The sequence below is a fragment of the Lipophrys pholis genome (assembly GCF_963383615.2).
Source record: "Lipophrys pholis genome assembly, chromosome: 9".
Classification (NCBI taxonomy): domain Eukaryota; kingdom Metazoa; phylum Chordata; class Actinopteri; order Blenniiformes; family Blenniidae; genus Lipophrys; species Lipophrys pholis.
In genome coordinates, this window is record NC_137639.1 from 20,401,242 (window position 1) to 20,421,337 (window position 20,096).

At 41.4% G+C, this 20,096-nt stretch overlaps 2 protein-coding genes across 2 annotated transcripts; one reads left to right on the forward strand and one right to left on the reverse strand.

Moving 5' to 3' along the window:
- On the reverse strand, window positions 1-14,185 carry cxcr3.2 (chemokine (C-X-C motif) receptor 3, tandem duplicate 2). Its single transcript, XM_080472458.1, has 6 exons — window positions 14,034-14,185; window positions 12,824-13,926; window positions 7,662-7,733; window positions 6,209-6,287; window positions 4,665-5,006; window positions 1-3,152 (listed from the first exon to the last, which is right to left on the reverse strand). Exons 1-6 carry the CDS (start codon window positions 14,067-14,069, stop codon window positions 2,436-2,438), a joined length of 2,349 nt encoding a protein of 782 aa, XP_080328584.1. The 5' UTR covers window positions 14,070-14,185; the 3' UTR covers window positions 1-2,435.
- Window positions 14,186-19,128: 4,943 nt separating this feature from the next.
- Window positions 19,129-19,764, forward strand: cnfn (cornifelin; the record flags this gene model as incomplete). The annotated part of the gene is made up of 3 exons (XM_080472013.1): window positions 19,129-19,249; window positions 19,344-19,480; window positions 19,675-19,764. The coding sequence occupies 3 exons, from the start codon at window positions 19,129-19,131 to the stop codon at window positions 19,762-19,764; spliced, it is 348 nt and encodes a 115-aa protein (XP_080328139.1).
- Window positions 19,765-20,096: the final 332 nt, after the last annotated feature.

Genomic DNA, 20,096 nt, shown 5'->3' on the forward strand with positions numbered 1-20,096 from the left:
AATTTCACATTTACTATTTTTACTGCACATCGTCTGAAAAGCACTCTTCAGTGATTGTGTAACAGACAAAAGAAAGTTACAAAGTGCATGTTGTAATGATTAACACTTAATAAATCAGACTGTACAACATCAACAATTTACATTTTGATCATTTGGAAACGGTTCACAACTTTCAGTACATTTATGACTATGATCAGTTGAGAACTGTCACGATAAAAAGGAATAAGTGAAACTCATATTCAGTGGTTTCTGTGGAAACACATTTCAGCTTTTTGACAGGAAACTGAAACAAACCAGACACATCTTCAGACATGTGGTTGAAGCACAGAGATGACAGGATTTTTTTTATTTTTTAAAGAGACAATACAGACCAAAACTGTTGAAACACCGTTGCTGTCTGTGATATAATTATAAAGCGGAGATCAAACACGTGAACAGAACAGGGTGGTGGCGGCAGTAACTACCAGTTTATAGACAGTATAAACATTTCAGTTCAGGGGCAGCACATTTCCATGCGGGGGGGGGGGGGGGGGTTAAATATATTTCCAGACGGATTTTTCCATCTCAGTCTTTCTTTACTGGATGACATGAACTGAATTGGTTAAATGCCAGACTTCCTCATGTCTTTCACATTGTAAGATATAGTAGTGGTGTTTGGAGGTAAAACAAATAATTTTGTGCTAGTTAAAGGCTTTCAATCTGAAAACTGGCAAGTTTTTACACAAACACTGAACTTATTTATTAATTTTACTTCATTTTCATTACACCAACAACAAATTTAGCAATAAAAACGCGTTGGACCAAAACAAGTTTTACCCTTTCCTTTCCAAAACATTTAAAGGGAAAAAGAAAACTCATCCTACTGATCTCCAGATTTGTTCCCTTGTTTTTTGCCCTCGGCTGAAGCTCTGGCCGCCCGCCCCAGTGGAAGTTTGGGGAAAAAGAACTAGAATAATTGAGGTAGTTCAAACATCAACTCTATGTCAACTTTGTATTTAAAATCACTTGAGCGGTCCTTGATAAAGTCTCTAACTTCCCTGAATTCATACTTGTGCTGTCAACTTTGTGACTCTTCAGAAGAATTTACGATAATCTACTTTGCAGTGACGATGTCCTTCACTTGACACGGGAAATAACGCTTCAACTTGCCGAGACCCGTGAGACTATAAGCGGCCATGAATGTGATGGAGACCTGCTGTTACAGTCAGTTCAGTGGCTTTTCCCACATTAGATCATGTTTTTCATGAACTGACAAAAAATATTTTGCAAGACAGATCAGAAACAGGAAATACAAAAAAAACCACCAAAAAAACAGGTGGCCTGATAGGAAGAAGCCTTTTTTTTTTTTGGAGAGAGAGAGGGAAATTACTGTGCAATGTGTTCCCAAAAGAGCAGTGAATTGTGAAAGTACACTCTGAGGATACATTCGTATATTAATTCTAACTGGCTTGGAGCCTTGCAGCGAGGCTCGACAGGCTTTAACCTGCAGAGCAGCAGGAAAGTAAAACCCACAACATGCGCCTCTATTATCACAAATCTGTTGTGCCTCTTGCTTCCCTTCATCTGCAGCCTACCCGTTTTTCCTGTCCCTTTCACACAAAGCCTGCCACAGTTCTCTGCAGCAAACATCTTTACATGACAGTCAATGGAGTGCTATAAAAAGGCGGCAGAAGCTCGTTCATCTCCGCTTCCTCCTCCGTCTCACCCTCTGTCACCTGATTCATGACTTCACTGCACCTCCTGTGCTACTGTCCACACACTCGCGCTGCAACAATGAAGTCACATAGAACGGAGACTAGGCTTTCTCCACAAGGAAATTCCCTCCCGACTCTTGAGATAATACCCACAATAAACCACACTGACTGTGCAACTGTGGGATTTACAATCTTCCCTGCTTCAAAAGAAAAGCAAAACAGTTTCTTGGACGTTATCAGCAATAAGGTAATAAACTCTGTCGGGCTGTGTAATACAAGACATCCGAAAAGATACGATTTTATGTTTTATATCACATATTGTGCAAACAAAACGGCATATTTATTTTAATATTGCCTAGTGAAAGCTTTTTACTGACATAATTATCTTTTTTTTTATTACAGATGAATTAACAAAGAAAAGCGATGTTCTCCATGTAACTTATAAATTATAATACCTAACAATCAAAAATACAGTTGTCCATAGTGATTGGTTGAGGGTGGAACGGTCAAGTGGTGTAACGAAATAGGACAATGGTTGACGTCCCCAAAATGTGGATCTGAAACTTTCAGAATAAACTGGACTGTCAGTGTCTCCTTATAAATATCCATTTCTCATCATTGCACAGATGAGACACACTTGAACTCATGACATGACCGCACACTAGATTTCCCTCCGAGGAAGATCATTGTTCAGATGTCACTGAGTCGTGGAGGGGGTGGGTGAGGGGTCATTTCCATTCATCAGCACTGCTCTGACTGTGTCTGATGATCGACGACACTCGTCATCTGTTTCAGCTCGTCCTCGGCGCGACTCTGCTCCGGCAGGGCTTCCTCCTCCACAGCCAGCTCCCACAGTGAGCTCTCGGGCTCAACTGTGACGCACCTCAGCAGGGCCACCGAGCGTCTTCTGAAGTTTCTACACAAACCGAGGTAGAGAAGAGGCCTGGCGCAAGCATGGACGCAACCCAACGCCGAGGTGGCCAGCAGAGCCGTTTTCAAATTTTCACCTTGAGGTTCCTCGGAGCCACTCATGAGCGTGTCCACGATGACTGTGAAGTTGTACGGCACCCAGCAGAGAAAGAAAACCCCCACCAGGGGAAGGACGAGCACGGTGGCTCTCTGCTTCTGCAGGGCTTTACAACTGCACCGCAGCCGTAGCAGGACGGAGGCGCAGCGGAAGATCAACACGGCCGCGGGGATGGTAAAGCCCACCAGGTGGTGGAACAGACGCGAGACCATCCGAGAAGAACCAGAGTAGCTGTGAACGCACAGCACTTTGTTTTGATTGGTCTCTTGCTTGGCCTCCAGGTAAATCCAGTCAGGGATGGTGAGAAGCAGGGAAACGAGCCACACCGACAGGCAGGTGACGTGAACGGACCGGGGCTTCCTGCGCGAGTACAGCTGGATAGCAGGGACGGTGATGCAAACCAGCAGAAAGATCCCGCAGAAGAAGTTCATCTGTGAAAAAGAAAAGGGAAATTGGACTCAGTGAAAGACAAATAAATCCATTTATTTCCCCCCACTTTTCATGTGCAGTTCAAGTCCATTACAAGTTAAAAAAAAAAAGTACATTTGTCTGAAACCAGGTTGCAATTGTCTGGGTGATAAGTGGGGGGGGGGGGGGGGGGGGGGGTCCTTCTCTCCTGATGGATTTTGCCTTTTTTAAACCACACGGGGGAAACATTCAATCTCTCCTGTATTAAGGCAACTTCACAACAGCCTGGGGACATCAAAAAAAAAAGGAAAAGAAAAAAGAAAAAAAACCTCCATGTCTTTCATAAGTGAAGGGCTGCCAAGTCTCGCAGAGTGATAGTGAAACTCAAACAGTCCTGAACTCGCATGCCACGGCCATTTTTGGCCAAATGCCTAACTTCCTGTCTTTTCACATTGTTGATGGTTATTTGGATCGACAGAATAAGTCAGCTACAGCTTCTTTACGTTATAACCACATAAATGTTGGCCCACATACATTGTGGTTATGAACTCTTTATATAGCACAAGACTGGAGAAAGTGTTGAGCTCTCCAAATAACACCGCTATATCCAACCTGAAAACAAAACAGCAGAGGAGCTTATCTGATTAGATCTGGAGAGTTTATAAGCGAACACGTCTCTTACATGTTCACTCCCAAATCTGAGGATTATTCATTGAACATTTCTGCTCCACCAGAGACACTCAAAACTCATCTTCACAAAGTGCAGCAACTGTTAACCTCCCATGAAAAACGGCAGGCTAGAATGCAGATAACGCCCGTTTTTTTTTTTAATTCACTCACACATGCAGTAGCTGCTGACCGAGCAAGAGGTTTTCAGTTTATTAAAAAAACTAAACTAAATCTGATCCGTCACTGATAATCCAAATTCCAAAGTGTGTTTCTCGCAACAAGCATGCACACACCAAGTGCATGAACCAGGCTGACATTGACCTAAAAGAGAAAGATAATGCTTATTTTATTTAGCAATTTCATATTTTATATATATTTCTGTTCTCACCACTGGTGGTACATGTACCACAGTTTAAGAACCAATGTTAATTTCTCATTACAATTCCCTTATTACCTTTAGAATGCAAAGAGTTACGAAAGAGATTTTTTTTTCAAATAAACGTTGGCGTGAATCTCCCCTTATTCACTTTTTAGCATGATTATTATTAATTTCGGTTACAAAGAGTAGATGCATGCATTAACGCGACATAAAAAGTTCAGCTTCACATCAGAAAAGTCCCATAAAATTTCACTTCTCCTTCCGGCGAGCCCTTCCTTTTCCTTCTCACTCTTAAGTCTGAAATGCGGTTGCTCTGGGAAAATGTTTGCTCAATAGCACAACCACCATCTTCTCTTGCTTAAGAAGGATCCGATGGCCCAAACCAAACACAAGTCATTTAGAAAACCTTTATCACAGCTTCAGATAGAACATCTTGCTTTCACTTTCTGACTTTGCCTCTTCCACACGTCATAAGGCTTCAACTTACACTGAAAAGGGCTCCACAGACTTTGCATAGAATCCCAGAGCATAATCCACTTCCGCCAGCCTGTGCAGCCCGGAAGGGCAGTGTGACCAGCAGGAGGATGTCTGTGATGCCCAGGTGGAGAATCAACGTGTCTGATACCCTCCATGACTGTCTCCTCTGGGCCAGAACTGCCAGGAGGAGTATATTCCCCAGCAGGCCCACCACGAAGACCAGGGAGTAAACCACTGGGATCCACACCGGCTTGTTGCTTCTTGGGTCAAATTCTTCTTTATACTCGTAGTCGTCATCATAGTCAAAGGAGGTGTTTTGACGAAATAGTCCATCAAGGTCCACGTCCATGTTCTGTGAAGACGCAAACACGTTGAACACAGAGAGATTTCAAAATGCTGCTCCGCCACAGATGTGAATAAGAAATGTTCCCTCTCTCTCTGTCAGCGAGAGGAAATTCCTCAAACTCCCCGCTTGTTGAATCCATGCGGGGTTTTATAAACACGCGCAGCCTCGCTCGTAACTCACATGGTGCGATGTCATGATGAGGCAATAGGGGAGTGGGTTTGAACGGAAAGCCCAGTTCCCTACGGCCGGCCACACCCACACACACACACACACACACACACACACACACACACACACACACACACACACACACACACACACACACACACACACACACACACACACACACACACACACACACACACACACACACACACACACACACACACACACACACACACACACACACACACACACACACACACACACACACACACACACACACACAAAACTGATGTATCATCGTCAGGTTTGTGGGCTGTGAACTGTTGACACTCATTTAGTCTCAATGAAGTTGATGTGTCACACAAACACTGGGGTTGAGTTACCATGGTGGCAATGGGGCATCGGCTCCCACTGTAATCAGATTACACCTGACTGAATTAGTCAAACACCAGGTTTGCTATGATGACTCTATGGTCATATCAGGATAATGAACAGCTAACTCCAGGTGTTGGATATTGTTAAAAAAAAAAAACTGCTTGAATCTTTTAAAACGTTTTAGAAAACGGCTAGAAAACAGTCCAGATGTATCACAGCTTAAATGTGTCGGGAATATCGAGAACCATTTGAAGCCTCTAGTGATGATCTGCAATGACCATATTGGATTTTAAACGTGGGTGAATCATAAGGCTCTTTACGCCTTGCAGTGCTCAAAAGGTCAATGTTCAGGCTCAACATTTTAACTTCCCCGAGCCTCGATTTTCATCTGGTTCGAGTGGAAGCAAATATTGCAATGTCATTTCATGTTGCACTGCAATATCCTTTTAGACTGGATGGAACAAGAGGTTAAACACTGTCAAACAAGCGGCAGCTGCAGTCAGGTGCTTATCAATATAGAATGGCTTTAGTTGAATGGCGGCTATGAGAAGTTTAGAATGAAAGTGCACTTTTTTTTTTTCATTTTAGAAAAGTGTCACCTTTAGAATGTCATTTTTCTGAAAAGCACCAATATGCACAGTACGCAGTAAATATTGAAGCGCCTTTACCCCGTCTTTCTTCATTAATTTGGCACGCTCAGCGATCCAGATGATGGTGTAGTGAACATAACACTTCCTTGGAGAAGTGCTGTTAAATTCAGGAGTGAGGAGCACACACCGCATTCATTATTGTCCTCATTTCATTATTGTTCTCGCGCGTCTGCAAAACTAATTACTACAACCGCCATGGGCAAGTATAATATCAGTATTTGAGAAAAATTCCCTTTTCCTCATTCACATAGAGCCAGAGTGTTTTCATTAAGTTACACTTCAGAAGTTGTATTGGAAAAAGTTGCTTTGTCAGTCGCCCCAAGCATCGTTGTTGTGTAAACGGTCCCCCAAAAACACAACAAAAGTTTTCCCGTTTTCACTTAAAAATGTTGTGATGTAAACGGGGCCTTGTAAGGCTTATTTCCACTTAGCTTAGTCTAAATACAATTCAGCTTGAAATCACAAATAAGTCGTTATTGAGTCAAAGATGGCAAGGAGCATTGCAGCTTTAGGGAAAGCGAGAAAAGTACTTCAGCAGAAATCACTGTTTATTACTTACAGTTCACTTGCTTTACAGTATGTGAGCTACTGTGTGGAGGTTTGGGGGAACACATAACTGTTCATATTGCCAAACAAGAGGTCGTTGATCGAGGATTGCGCATAATATTTGGTTTTGGGAGCACATGAACACACCGTTTTTAAAGTCACATGAATTAAAATTTGGGGATCTGGTCAAATACAAAAGAGCACTAATTATGTTTAAAACAAACAAACAAACAAAAAGTTAGTTCCGGGAAATATTTCGAAAATGCTTTGTGTTCAGGGAAAGGGGGTTTTAACTTAAGAGGAGGGTTACACTTAAAAAAGCATTGTGTTCGTACAACTGTTAAAAGTATGTGTATTTCAGTTTGTAGGGTAGAATTGCGGAACGGGTTCAATGAGGAGTTGAAGGGAAGCATCATTAAAAGAGGTATAGGAAGATCACTTCAAGAGAAAATATAGATGAGGGTTCACATTGTGTATTTATTTTTAGGTTAACTTTTAAGTCATAATGATGATTTCTTATAAGGGGGGGGTGAGGATTAGGTGAGAGGGGGTAGGAATTTACAGCACCCTCCTTTTCGAGCACGGTTTTGTTTAATATATATCTTTACTCACTGTTTTTACATTCAAAATAAACATACAAATTAAATTCAATAATCAAGAAAGATATTAAATGGCTTTCATTTCTAATCACTGGCCCCAAAGTTGACCTCTTGTTGACCCCGAGATCCTGTGCAGAAGCCACGCGTTCAGAAAAGCTTGCACAGAAAAACAAAAGTCATGCATCAGCGGTTGTGAGAGACTTCTATAGACGAAATAACATGAAATGTGAAAAATGTGCAAGTATAAATGACAACAGATACCACGTGTGAAGTTTAAAATAAGTTATTATGAAGCAGCTTTGAAAATAAAAATAAGGTGTACTTACCCTGTTCCCATGCAGGGTGTCAGCTGCAAATGGAAGAAGAACGGCGTTTCTGCGGTGTGGGCAGATGACACCCTAAACACGGTGCGAAAGCAACAACTTGCGCATATCTGCTGCGCGCGCTGACCAGTAACGACGCAGCTGTCGAGCGCCCGTCAAAGTCCTGCAGAGACACTTCACCCCGTCAAAGCTCACACTTTAACCACCAGCAAGGCTGCAAACACACACGACTGTGTCATCAGACTGAGTCCTAAAAACTGAGAAAGCGCCGGAAGAAACAACAATGGAAAAAAAGGGCGCAGAGAAAAGCTGCGCTCAACTCGTTGGTCGTTTCATAACTTGGACACTTTCTGACCGGACTCGCACACTCCCAGCACTTCTGAGCCCCTCGTCTGTTTACACATTAGGTTGTTTGTGGAAACCGAATGTCACATCACACTCACACATCGTCGCGTCTCCAATCTGCCAACTCACCTGAAACTCCGCGTTCACCGATTACTGGTGTTTCCAAGTAAAATCCACCGAGCGACTCTCCCGCGCAATGCGCAAAACAACACGCAAGAACAGAGATACCGAGATGAGTCGGAGCTCTTCTGTTCAGTCCTGACGAGACAGATACGATCAAATGTTGCGGATCTCGTGATTCAAGTTCGGAAAATGGCAATGACGTGGTTTGTTTTGAAGGGCGCGTGGAGGCGTTTCCGTGTCGCCCGCGTGGCTTGACAGTGAGTAACAGAGCGAGCCGGACACAAAGAGACAAAGGCTGCACTGACACACGCTCTCCACTAGGTGGCGCTACGGTGTTTGTGTAATTAAAGTGGAACCAAAACACGAGGCGCTCCTGAAAATAAACCATGTTTTTGCAGAGATGAGACGGCGTGCAGAGGATATACAACATTTATCATCACAGTTTGAGGATTATAATTTGACTTTTAATATGTAAAAAATATATACAATGTATATATATTGTTGACGTCAGGGAATGAAGTTGTTGAGAGCAGGTCAGCCAATGAACACATGGACCGTATCGACTAAATACTCACATCATGCATGTTTATCTAACACGTGTGTTCAACACATCTCTACTATACCTGTACTCTCCCAGGACCACATGATATGCTCTCATGCAAAAATGTTTGCACTGGATTGTAACAATACTGATCACACCTTTCTCTCTTGAGTAAAACATCTGTTGTGGATATCACAGTTTATGGGCACTTTATCATGGGCAGTTACTTGGACTATCTATAACAATGCTCTTAAAATAAATTACTATGGGGGAAAAAAAACCACTATCTTGAAAAGGTAAAATGCCGTAATTACAGAGTGGAATTCAATCATTCTCCCAAAATGATCATGCCAGTCGTACACAGTGGCTTGCAACGGAATTCATACGGTCGTGGGTATTTTGCTGTTGTTGTCGGTGCTGTTTGGAATAAAGTGTTAAAACAAGGTTTTTGTGTCAGGAGAAGTTTATTGGGGTCCCCAAGGCACAGGATCATGTAGAGTGCATTCAGCTGTCTGCAGGATAGAGTGTGCGTCTCACAAGTTGTGCCCGTGAGTCTTAACCAGTGGGGGGGGGGGGGGGGTTGAAGCAGAACAATTGAACTGTTGAGTTTTAGCAATAGCAGACCATTGACCTTGGTTCCCAGGCAGATAAGGCCTTGCTGGAGAAGGGAGTGAGGGAATCGTTGCTAGTTGAAAGCCAGCTTGCAAAGGGACTGAAACCAAGAGTTGCTAGCTTAAAGCCAGGAAGCCTATGATGAGCAAACATAATGAGTATAAGGCCGAGATATAATTTTACCACGACGATACCCCTTGATTTTATTTTGCCACAGCATTTTACATTGAGTCCAATTTGTGGGATGGAGACTGTTAGTTGTCTTGTGGACAGATTGTCCCACCTGAGTTGTAGACCTCTGCAGCTCCTCCAGTTAGATGGAAAGCCATGTCTTGGTAGGTTTCCAGTTGTGCCATACTCTTTCCATTTTGGTTTGAATGACAGCACAGAACGCCATGTGATGTTCAAAGTTCGGGATTATTTTTTGTTTAAAACGTCTTCACAACTCCATCTCTGGCTTGTCTGATGTGTTCCTTGGTCTTCACGATGCCGTTAATTCACAGGCCCTATCAAAACAGACGCATATATACCGAGATCAGATTGCGCACAGGTGGACTCTATTTAGTAATCAGGTGACTTTCAAAGGCTCTTGCTTTCAATGGATTTCATTTTAGGGATCAGAGAGAAGGGAGCTGATTACTGTTACTCACCACACTTTTCTGTTTATTATATGGTAAAAAAAAAAAAAAAAACAACAACAACCCAATAAAACATGTATAGGCCTAATTTTCTTCCACTTCACAATTACCTACATTTACATTTGTGGCTGTAATGTGACAAAATGTGGAAAAGTTCAAGTGGTATGAATACTTGTTCAAGCTACTGTATCTGCAGACTTTCTGAAAAGTAGAGGATGTGAAAGCAGTCAGAGCAGCTGCAGCAAATAGCTGGTTTCTCATCTGAGCTGTTATTCACAATTAAAAAGAAGAAAAAACTGTTAAAAACAAGCAGCACAAAGTTGAAAAAAAACTTTGACAACAGGCACTTGTCCACTAGATAGCACTATACAGTTATTATATTGCCCGTGCAGACTGGCGCTCAGTCCTGTGTATCAATGGAACAAACTGCAACAAACTACAATTAAACACCAAAACTCTACATGTGGATACAAACCCCACAAGAACTGAGAATTCTGTTCACCTTAACCAGGTGGCAAGAACAAAGTTATTTCTGGTCAGGGCTTTTAATACTTGACTAGAAACTAAAGTGCAGAATTTATTAGAGAAAATAGAACCCCCCCCCCCCACCCCCCCACCCCCACCCCCACCCCCCTCCATAAGATATTAAAAATTTTTAAATAAAAAAAGGAAAAGTAAAGGTTTGTTCTGACTAAGTGTGTATAAAGACCAAATTCAGAATACTTACAACACTTACAATGAAATTTATAGAAATTATTGTGGCCAATTTAAATGAAGTTACTCTCAGAATTAAGATATGCTGTTTGGCTTTACACTCTACAAAATAGTTTTATGCTGCTTTCACACTGAAACTGAACAAATAAACTGATTATGTTAGCAATTCTGTGTCTGTCCTGCAAAAGCATTGGGCTGTCTCACACTGACGGTTAACCTGATGTCAAATATCAAGACAAGGCAAATTTATTTATAGAGCACCATCCAAACACAGGGCAATTCCCTGTGCTTTACAAAGAAATTAAAGAAATACAGAAAAACTTTACAAAGACATAAGAAATATATTAATAGAAGAAACACATTGAAGCTTTAAAAGAAATGAAAGAAAGGCATTAAAACAGATAAAGATGAAGAAAAGTAGAATAAATAAGGTAAGAGATTTATTAAGATAAATTTAATAAAGTAGGTAAAATCGATTGTTTTTTCGAAAGCCTGCGCATATAAGAATGTTTAAAGTCCTGATTTAAAAGAAGTGCGTGTGTCAGCAGTCTTCAGGTGTTCAGGACGTTTGTTCCACAGGTGAAGAGGTAGGAACTAAATGCTGCTTCACCTTGTTTGTTTCCGACTCTATGAATTCTGAGTAAACCTCTTCCTGAGGACCTCAGAGGTCTGGAGGTTTTATATTCTACAAATCAATCTGAGATGTATTTAGGCCCGAGACCATTCAAAGCTTTTCAAACCAGAAGTAAGATCTGAAGTCAATCCTTTGACACAAAGGCAGCCAGTGCAAGGATTGGAGCAGGGGGTAATGCGCTCCACCATCTTTGTGTTGGTGAGGACTCTGGCTGCAGCGTTCTGGATGAGCTCTCATTAATTTCATTTATGCATTTACTCAGCCGATATAAGTGGGCGTGGTCCTTCACTGACACTGCTATATAGAGCTGTGTGTCGTCTGCGTAAATATGATAATAGCTGTCGTAATGTTCCATGATCTGAGCCAGCGGGAGCCTGTAGATGTTAAATAAAAGGGGCCCAAGGATGGAGACTTGAGGAACCCTACAAGTGATTTTAATTTGCTCAGAGTCATAATTAACTCTTGACACAGAATGTCTGTGCATCAACATAAGCTCTCTCATCTCTGCCATCCGCAGGTTCAGCATCCTTTTGTTTTTTTTTAAAAGACATTACAATTAAATCTACTTGTTCTTTGTGGCCATATTTCAATTGACACTGCTGCAGTGAAACTTCACCAGACTTTTCTGGGCTTGGCTTCTTTTACCTGCCTTGGACTGATCCGTTTGTGATCATCTCACATTAAGATCCACATTCTGCTTGTCAGATACTCAAGTAGATGTGTTGAAATAGTACTCCAGCTTTGCTTTTCTGAAGCTGCAAATATTGATGTATCAGTAAAGACAGATATGCATCATGTGCTGCTATGTGGTTCTGTTTCTTCATTAAACCAACTTCAAATATTGTTGCTGTTTGCAGTAAGCATGAGATCAGCGAGTGCGGAAGAAAATTGTTAAAGCTCAGAAAAACACGGGAGGTTAACGTTTAAAACACAAGGTTTTTATTTCAAAATATTTATTAGAAAAACTTCGACGGTCAAAAGGAAGTTGAGCTTTTTTACACACAAAATTCAGAGTGAGTCATTTCCTGTTTTGCAGCACGTAGTACAACTTCAAGCGTACATCTGAAAAAAGAGCTTTATAGACATTAAAGATATTCATAAAAAAACATGTATCAACACAAGCATTCTTTCAATCAAGACATTTCCCCCTGAACTTTATGAACTGAAAATCATTTTCTGCAAGCTATTATCTCCACTGAGTATGAAGAAGTGAGATATGAGTCATAGTTCAAGCCCTTAACTGCTTCACATGTCTGCAGAAATAAAGCCGTTTCACAAGATTTGACCATTGGGCACAAAACTTAACACATTCTCAGTAAAGGTGTTGTGACAGAATCAGCATTAAGCATTATGGTAGCCCCTACCATTTGATGATTTCACTGTGAAACTTGAGTATAAAGAACTGTCTAAGCACCAATGTGAGACAAACAGAACAGACAGGAACCTTATTTATATGAGAACATTTTGAAAGTCTTGATTCATCAAACACTTTGTTTTTTACTACCTCCCTCCTCACGAACCACTCATACTCTTCCTTGTGTTACATTTATGTTATAACGCCATGACAGAGTAGGAGGTATTCTCAGTATCTGCAAAGCTGGATGAGCCCGTGGTCCTTCTAGGACTCCTCTGGCTCCATCCATTCATTCCCAGCCAGCCTCTCTGTCCCAGCAACCCTTTGCACATTCTGACCAGCTCCCTCCGGAATTTCACCCCCACAAAGCCGTAGAGCAGAGGGTTGAGGGCGCAGTGCGAGAGGCCCACGCTCTCAGTGATCAGAGTCCCAATGTCCACCACACGACCAAACTGGCAGCCTCCGGTCACCACGCCGAGCCGGTGCAGACTGTCAGCCAGCTGGAAACAGTTGTACGGAGCCCAGCAGATGACAAAAACGGACACCAGGGACACGATGAGGCGGAGAGACTTGCGCTTTTGTCGGCGGCTGGCATTGCACAGGGACCTGAAGATCTGGATGTAGCAGTAGAGCATGATCAACAGGGGGACCCCGAAGCCCAGAACCACGCTGATGAGCTGCAGCCCCACGTGCCACTGTGTGGCGCTCTCGGCGAAATACAACTGGCACAGCGGTCCCCGCGTTTGGCCCACGATGTGCACCTCCATTACCTCTTTGAAGGCAATGTCCACTCCACTCAAGCCCAAACAGACCATCCAGATGACGGCGCAGGCAAACTGAGCATGGCAGGTGTTTCGCTTCCAGCCCGAGCTGACGGCGTGGACAATGGCCAGGTATCGGTCGAAGCTGATGCAGGCCAGGAAGAGGATGCCACTGTACCGGTTGAGGGAGAAGAGGGCTCCGGAGATCTTGCAGAGGGCCAAACCGAACACCCAGTGGTGAGCCCACTGCACTGCAAAGAGGGGCAGTGTGAAGGCCAACAGCAGGTCAGAAATAGCCAGGTGAAGGAGGAAGGTATCCGTCAGAGAGAAGGCACATGCTCCACCGCTCTGAGAGTTTCTGTAGCGTCTGATCACACACAGCACCAGCACATTCCCAACCAATGCTAAGAAGAACACCAGGCTGTACACGATGGGGGAGTACTTCTCTGCAAAACCATAGATGTCTTCCTGTAAGCACGGGGCTGCAATCGCCCCACTTGTCTCAGGAGACAGGGTGTAATTTTCGTCATAGTCAGGAATGCCACCCTGAGAAACAAAAAATAACACAAATACTTTAGTTTCAGTAAAGGACAAGATTCAGGGTGAAAAAGCTAATATCATGCACTTTGATGAGTCAAGAAATATCCACTCACCCAGTAATCCTCAGTGGTTGTCATGATCTGATCCATATTTACTGAGAAGAAGGAAGCAGCGGGCCACCTGAAACCTCCAGGAGTGAAAACAACGCAGCGCCCTGCTCACAAACACATCAGCTTAACATCCTTTTTCACAGATAATCTGTGCCACACTCGTCCAGATGACGGGGGTCGGAAAAAGGAGAAGTGAAAATTCAGGAACCGAATCCTGATGCATTTTAGACAGACGCAAACCTCGGTGTAGTGGGAATTGATGACTGTCTCAGGAAAATTGTGACATATTTTTAAAACGAGTCGGCAGCCAGTTATAAAGAGTGCAGACAGTGTGTGACTGTGTCCTCTAAAAATATTACAATTTCAGATACACAATAAAGCTCGGATTCATCAAATTTCAGCATATAGACAACTTAAAATACCTAAAGAATGAACTTAAAAATAGGTGGATTTATCCCTTAAGCAGCACAAAATATGCTTTTACAAAAGAATACCTCATAACTGGAAGAGAAGTGAAAGTGCTTGTTTGGCAGAAATCCTACCAGCCCCACCGATGTAGTTCTTCATAATTGTGTTGTTTTCAAAGATGAAACATTACTGTTGCCCGATATTAAAACACATTTTTTCTGTTTTTCTTTTGTTTTTTTTCACATTCCATTTTAGGTTTCACATATCTCAAAATGTAGTAAATAACCAATTGTTTTTAAGAAAATAAATATTTCAACGTAAATGACTAAAAATAGAATTTTTCAAATGAAAATTAAATACCTTCTATAAATCTAAATGTTTGTACTGTGTAACAAGAAGACAAGAACTGCCTACCTCTGAAGGACGCAAAGTGTTGATGCGAAGAGTACTTTGTGATGAGAAATTGTTAACAAGAAGGCGACAGGATGTGTAAGAACCTGCTTATCTTGAATAAACATGTCTTTGGGGTAATCATAACACTATCTGCTGTACATAAAAAGAGATATGCAAGAACTCCTGGAAATACGTTTCTATTCATTTTACGTGGAAATAATTGCAGTTGAGATCACACCCGTATCTGTAGATTCCTTCAGTGTACTTCCGTTCTTTATAATGGACTAACTGAAATACTAAGAAATTGAAAGATAGAAGCTGGTTATTGCAGATAAGGGGCTATTTTAAGTCTGGTGAATTTTCTTTTTCCCAATGCATTTACATTTGATGGAAAACGGATTAAAAAACACATACTTTATGTGTAATATCTTTAAAATTTCTCAAAATAGATATAGAAACGGAGAATAAGTATCATACAACATGATGTGTTAATTGCAATGAAGTTGCCTAAACATGAGATAAGACTACAACCAGACACATGTTGACTTGCTATAGTTGGCCAAGCACAATCTTGTTCACATTATTGTCATTATGGGACATGTGCAGCAGAAGTGTCACAGAAATCTCACTGATTTTAGAAATCTTGCACAAGCAATAATTTATCTCAAGGACAAGTGCCACTTGTATTACGCCAATAGTTCCAATGTTACTTATACTTATACTGTCAATATGGCTGCTTGCCTATAAAAGGCTTAACAGGTGATCTGCACGTTTGTTCACTTCAGAACATTTCCCTTGAAGGAAAATAGGATTCAGATTTGGCTCAAGAATGATAATTAAGTAGTTGTTGACACATGCGGACTACAGTTTGAGGGCTTCAGGGCTTTTAATGAGTCAGAAACTGGAGCGGCTAAAGACGGGATCGACCGAATTCCCTTTTCACCATTAACATCCAACAACTGATGCATTTAATCTGTGAGGAACTGAACACTGTTGCGGTCACTTCTGTCTCAACCGAGGGTCGTCTGCTAAATTATGTTATTGTGTAATATCACAGATGCTTTGTCTGCTTTTGGTTTGCAGGTTTGATTGTCTTTTATGAGAACTTTGCGGAAAAAAGCTATATTATTTTATACAGATTTCTCAAAACCATAACCTTCATCAAAACAAAGTCTTCAATTTGTTACGTCACAGTATCCTGACAACTGCTCCCAAACATCCAGTTTTGTTTCTGATAAAACACTGTATTGAATACATTAGATTATATTGGATTGCACTGCAAATTTACTGTCCTGACATTCTGCTGTAACTTGAGGGAAGATATGAATTATGTCTTGCATATTGCTCAAAACATTTTAGAGCTAATAATCAACCTCTCGGTGCCCTCTAGTGGACTGATTATGTAACGAGGACAAACTTGAGCACTGTGAGATAAATATTTGGCAAACCCTTCTCTGGGGCATGCGGCCTGTGCATGAAAAAATACAACCTGCACATGATACTAGATGTTTGAGGCCAGAGTTTTCTAAATCAAGTGTAAATTCCAGACCAGACCAATAGTCCACAGATCCATTTTCTGTAAAGGTTCATTCAACTCAGGGTTCATGGATCAGCAATCGCAGCTGACCGAAGGTGAAGGCATGGTACACCCTGCCCAGAACATAATGCCCATCACAGGGCAAACAGAGCAGCATAAGTTCTCAACCCTTTTCTAACCCCATGCTGGAGATCCTGTTTGGGAATTGTACTAATAGTAAGACACTTATGTTGGTCACAGAATGCATATATATTTAAGGATATCTTGCTCCAGCTTGATTGATGAATTCAAAAATATGACTAACGTACAGTGTATGTACACTCACCAGCCACTTCATTAGGCAAACCTGTTCAAATACTTACTAATGCAATTAGCTAATCAGCTAACATGGCGGCAACTTAATGAATTTAGGCACGTCCACAATAAAGTGCAAAAGTTCACACTGAGCATAACAATGTGGAAGAAGTCTGGATTGTGTGAGGTTTTTTGTTGTTGTTTTTTTTAGCTTTTTTTTTTTCATGATTCTCACCTTGTTTCAATCTTTGAGGTTGTTGAATAGGTAATGGGCAGTTTTCTCTTGTTTTCCAGTGTAGGAGACCCATACCGGCAGACAAAGGAAAAAGTAAAGAGAGATTCAATAAAACAATAATAAAACATTCATAGAAAAGTTAAAATCGATATTAGAACTCCTCAGAACATGCACTGGTTGGATTTGTAACAAAGTGCATACACATGGTGCTCCAATGACAGTTTGCTGATGATGGTTATGCTGAGGTATTAACCATTTTGTCTCACTTCTACAACCTGGTTATTTAAAAGTAGAGAAGAAAGAGCAGAAGGCTTCAGGCCTGAGTGCACCACTGAATCTTCTAAAATAGGCTTGTGATCAATAGCTTTGTCACTTACAAGTGAAACAATAACTATTGTTGGACAATTTCTAAAATCTGTATTTCAGACATTCCTTATTTACTAGGAGTTTAAATCCCATAGTCTACCTGAGTAACGAGTGTAACCATCTTCTGATGGCATCTCAAGCTGGGGAATTTTTTTTTAAATGTGTAAAGCATTTTTTGCTGCAAAATGTATCAAAAGTATTTTATAAATGCAGATTGATTGATTCTGTGAGACACTAATAGAGTCTAAAAATGTGACAAACACATCGATAAGTCTGTCTCCAGGAATATCGTCCACGATATTGTTTCATCCATACTCAGACTTTGAAACACCGCTGTGTGTTTTGTTTGGTTCAGCGGAGGACTCAAGGTGCCAGACATCACCGTAGATGGAACTGAGGCTCATCTTGATTTTCAACAAGTAAAAAAGTCCAAAGTCCATGAGATCACAGGAGAATCACAAAGACATTCTGGAAAGTCCAAACACGGGAACCCGCAAACACAGACAGACCAACAACAAGAAACAGAACTCAACTATATACTATACACTGCTGTCACCAGGTGCAGGCAATCACACGCAATCAGACAAGAGGGGGGGGGGGGGGGAGGGGGGGGGAATAATTAGTCTGGAACGAGAGTCAGAATCTCAAAAAGAAGACAGGAGACCAAACGTGAACCATAACACTATGTATAGAGCTGAGGATAAACGTAGTAGATTTTTGTCACTTTCCTTCCTGAACGTGTCTCACAAGAAAAAGGGCCTATTAGATACTATACTCAATACAATACCTTTCCCTACAATAAGCCTTTAGTTAGATGAAATAATTACGTCTTATGATTTTCAAGCCAGTCATCAAAAAACATGAATAAAATAGTTTAATGAAATACTACTTCAGTAGCAGTATTGACTTTAACAACTTCTGTAGTGTGGAAACAAAAACAAATATGTGTTGAATGTAACTCAATATCAACTGTTACAATTCTCTATTTTTTTTTATAGCACTTTCATAATGATTTTATTGTCATAAGTGTTCTTCATTTATATCTATATCACTGTTTATACATTTATCATCCATCTTTACAGAAGCACCCCGAGGATCAAAATCTTTTACAATATTGCAGGTATGAGTTAAACATTAGGAAACACTTGCTGCGTGTAAACTCACGTGTACTCCTGAACATATTGTACACCTCATCAGTTCATCAGTGCTAAAGCACACCAGTACCAACCCTCCACACACGACCGCTGACGTTTGACTGATGTTTTTCAGTGAACAGATCTCGTCCCCACAGTGGACACACACCACACCTGCTCTAAATGTAAAGGCTGGTTAATTAGTTGCCGAAATACAAATACAGACCATCCAACCACTTAAGTTTTTTATTGCTTTGTGCTCGTTAACACGGCCTCATATTCGGATGCAACCTTTTGAAATGAGCGATACACCCCGAAACTAAACATTTCAGCTTTTCTCTCTGCATGACGATAAATGTTTGGAATGTTGTGTCATCATAACAAGGCTCCTGCCTTCAATGTATTTCAATCCAGGTATAAAAGGCACTGCCAGGTCGAAGCCTTCCTCCTGTTGGATTTAGACGGCGACCATCCTTAAGATTCAACAGCTTTTCGTAGGAGCCGCCGTACACTCCTCTCAGGTCAAGACTAACTGAACCAAATTCATCCAGCAGTCTTCTTGCCGTTTTAATTCCTTTTACGCAAAACGTGAAACAATGAGAGCAACCTTTTGCTGCTTCGGTTTGGTTTGAGTCAACATGTTCCTGGACGCGATGAAGGAATGATTCGAAATTGAAAGAAGACTGTTGTTTTTGTCAATGTTGACGTGCTTCTGTTTTTCCGCTTGCAGCCATGGCGTCCCACTCAGGTCCAATCAGCTCGCAGCCGCAGGCCTTTGCCCAGTACAATGTGTCGTCTGGATCGTCAGACTGGAATTCAAATGTTTGCGACTGCTGTGAAGACTGCGGCATCTGTACGTGTCTTTATGTGTTCGTGGAAGCGAGCTGAACTTTCCCAAGTTTGTCAAGTGAATTTAATTCAAACAAAGCATTTCTCTCCTCTCCCAGGCCTTTGTGCAACATTCATTCCCTGCATCCTGGGCTGCCAGGTGGCTCAGGACCATGGGGACAGCTGCTGTCTGCCGTTCCTTCCTGGAGCCATGATTGCTCTAAGGACAAGCATTCGACACCGATACAACATTGATGTAAGTGCAGTAAAGTTACCTAAACAGTGATCACAAGACCATAACTGATGGACATATGATGAGATTTTGTAGTTTTCTTTGAACTGCAAAGAAATGGATCCATAAAAAGGTATCCACATAGAACAAGCAGGGTTTCCGTGTTTATTTGTGAGTGTGTCAAATCTGATTTTTCTGTTTTTGTGCTTTTCTGGTAGGGATCTGTGTGTGGTGATTGGGTAGTCATGGCCTGCCTGCCGCTGTGTGGACTGTGTCAGATGGCACGTGAGCAGAAAATGAGAGGATGAAAAAGAACTTCGAAGGATTTTCAAATTGTAAAGCAAAATTATGCTGAATCTGAACGTAATTATTGTCTGACATTTACGTTGTAATTTTTTTTTGTTGCATTTATGCTTAGAGATATTTATGTTCCTAAAGAACAGGGATTTCTACTTTTCTGAGTCTCTGTGCAAGTGCTTACATTTATAATGCTCTCAGTACCTAATAATACAATTGCAAATCGTCTCATTAGATGTTTATTTCACTATTGTTTTCATTAATGACTTGAACGCTGATTGTGGTTTTCCGACATGACATAAAGAAAGTCATATTATCAAATAGAACAGAAATGTTAAATCAG

Bases quoted from the DNA above. Each gene is read 5' to 3' on its own strand.
- cxcr3.2 (XM_080472458.1), bottom strand. From the start codon at position 14,069: ATGGATCAGATCATGACAACCACTGAGGATTACTGG. The intron at 7,734-12,823 runs GTTATAACATAA...CACCGTGTTTAG, and splicing joins ACCTCCTACTCTGTCATGGC to GGTGTCATCTGCCCACACCG. The intron at 3,153-4,664 runs GTAAGTTGAAGC...TCTTTTTCACAG, and splicing joins TCTGTGGAGCCCTTTTCAGT to ATGAACTTCTTCTGCGGGAT.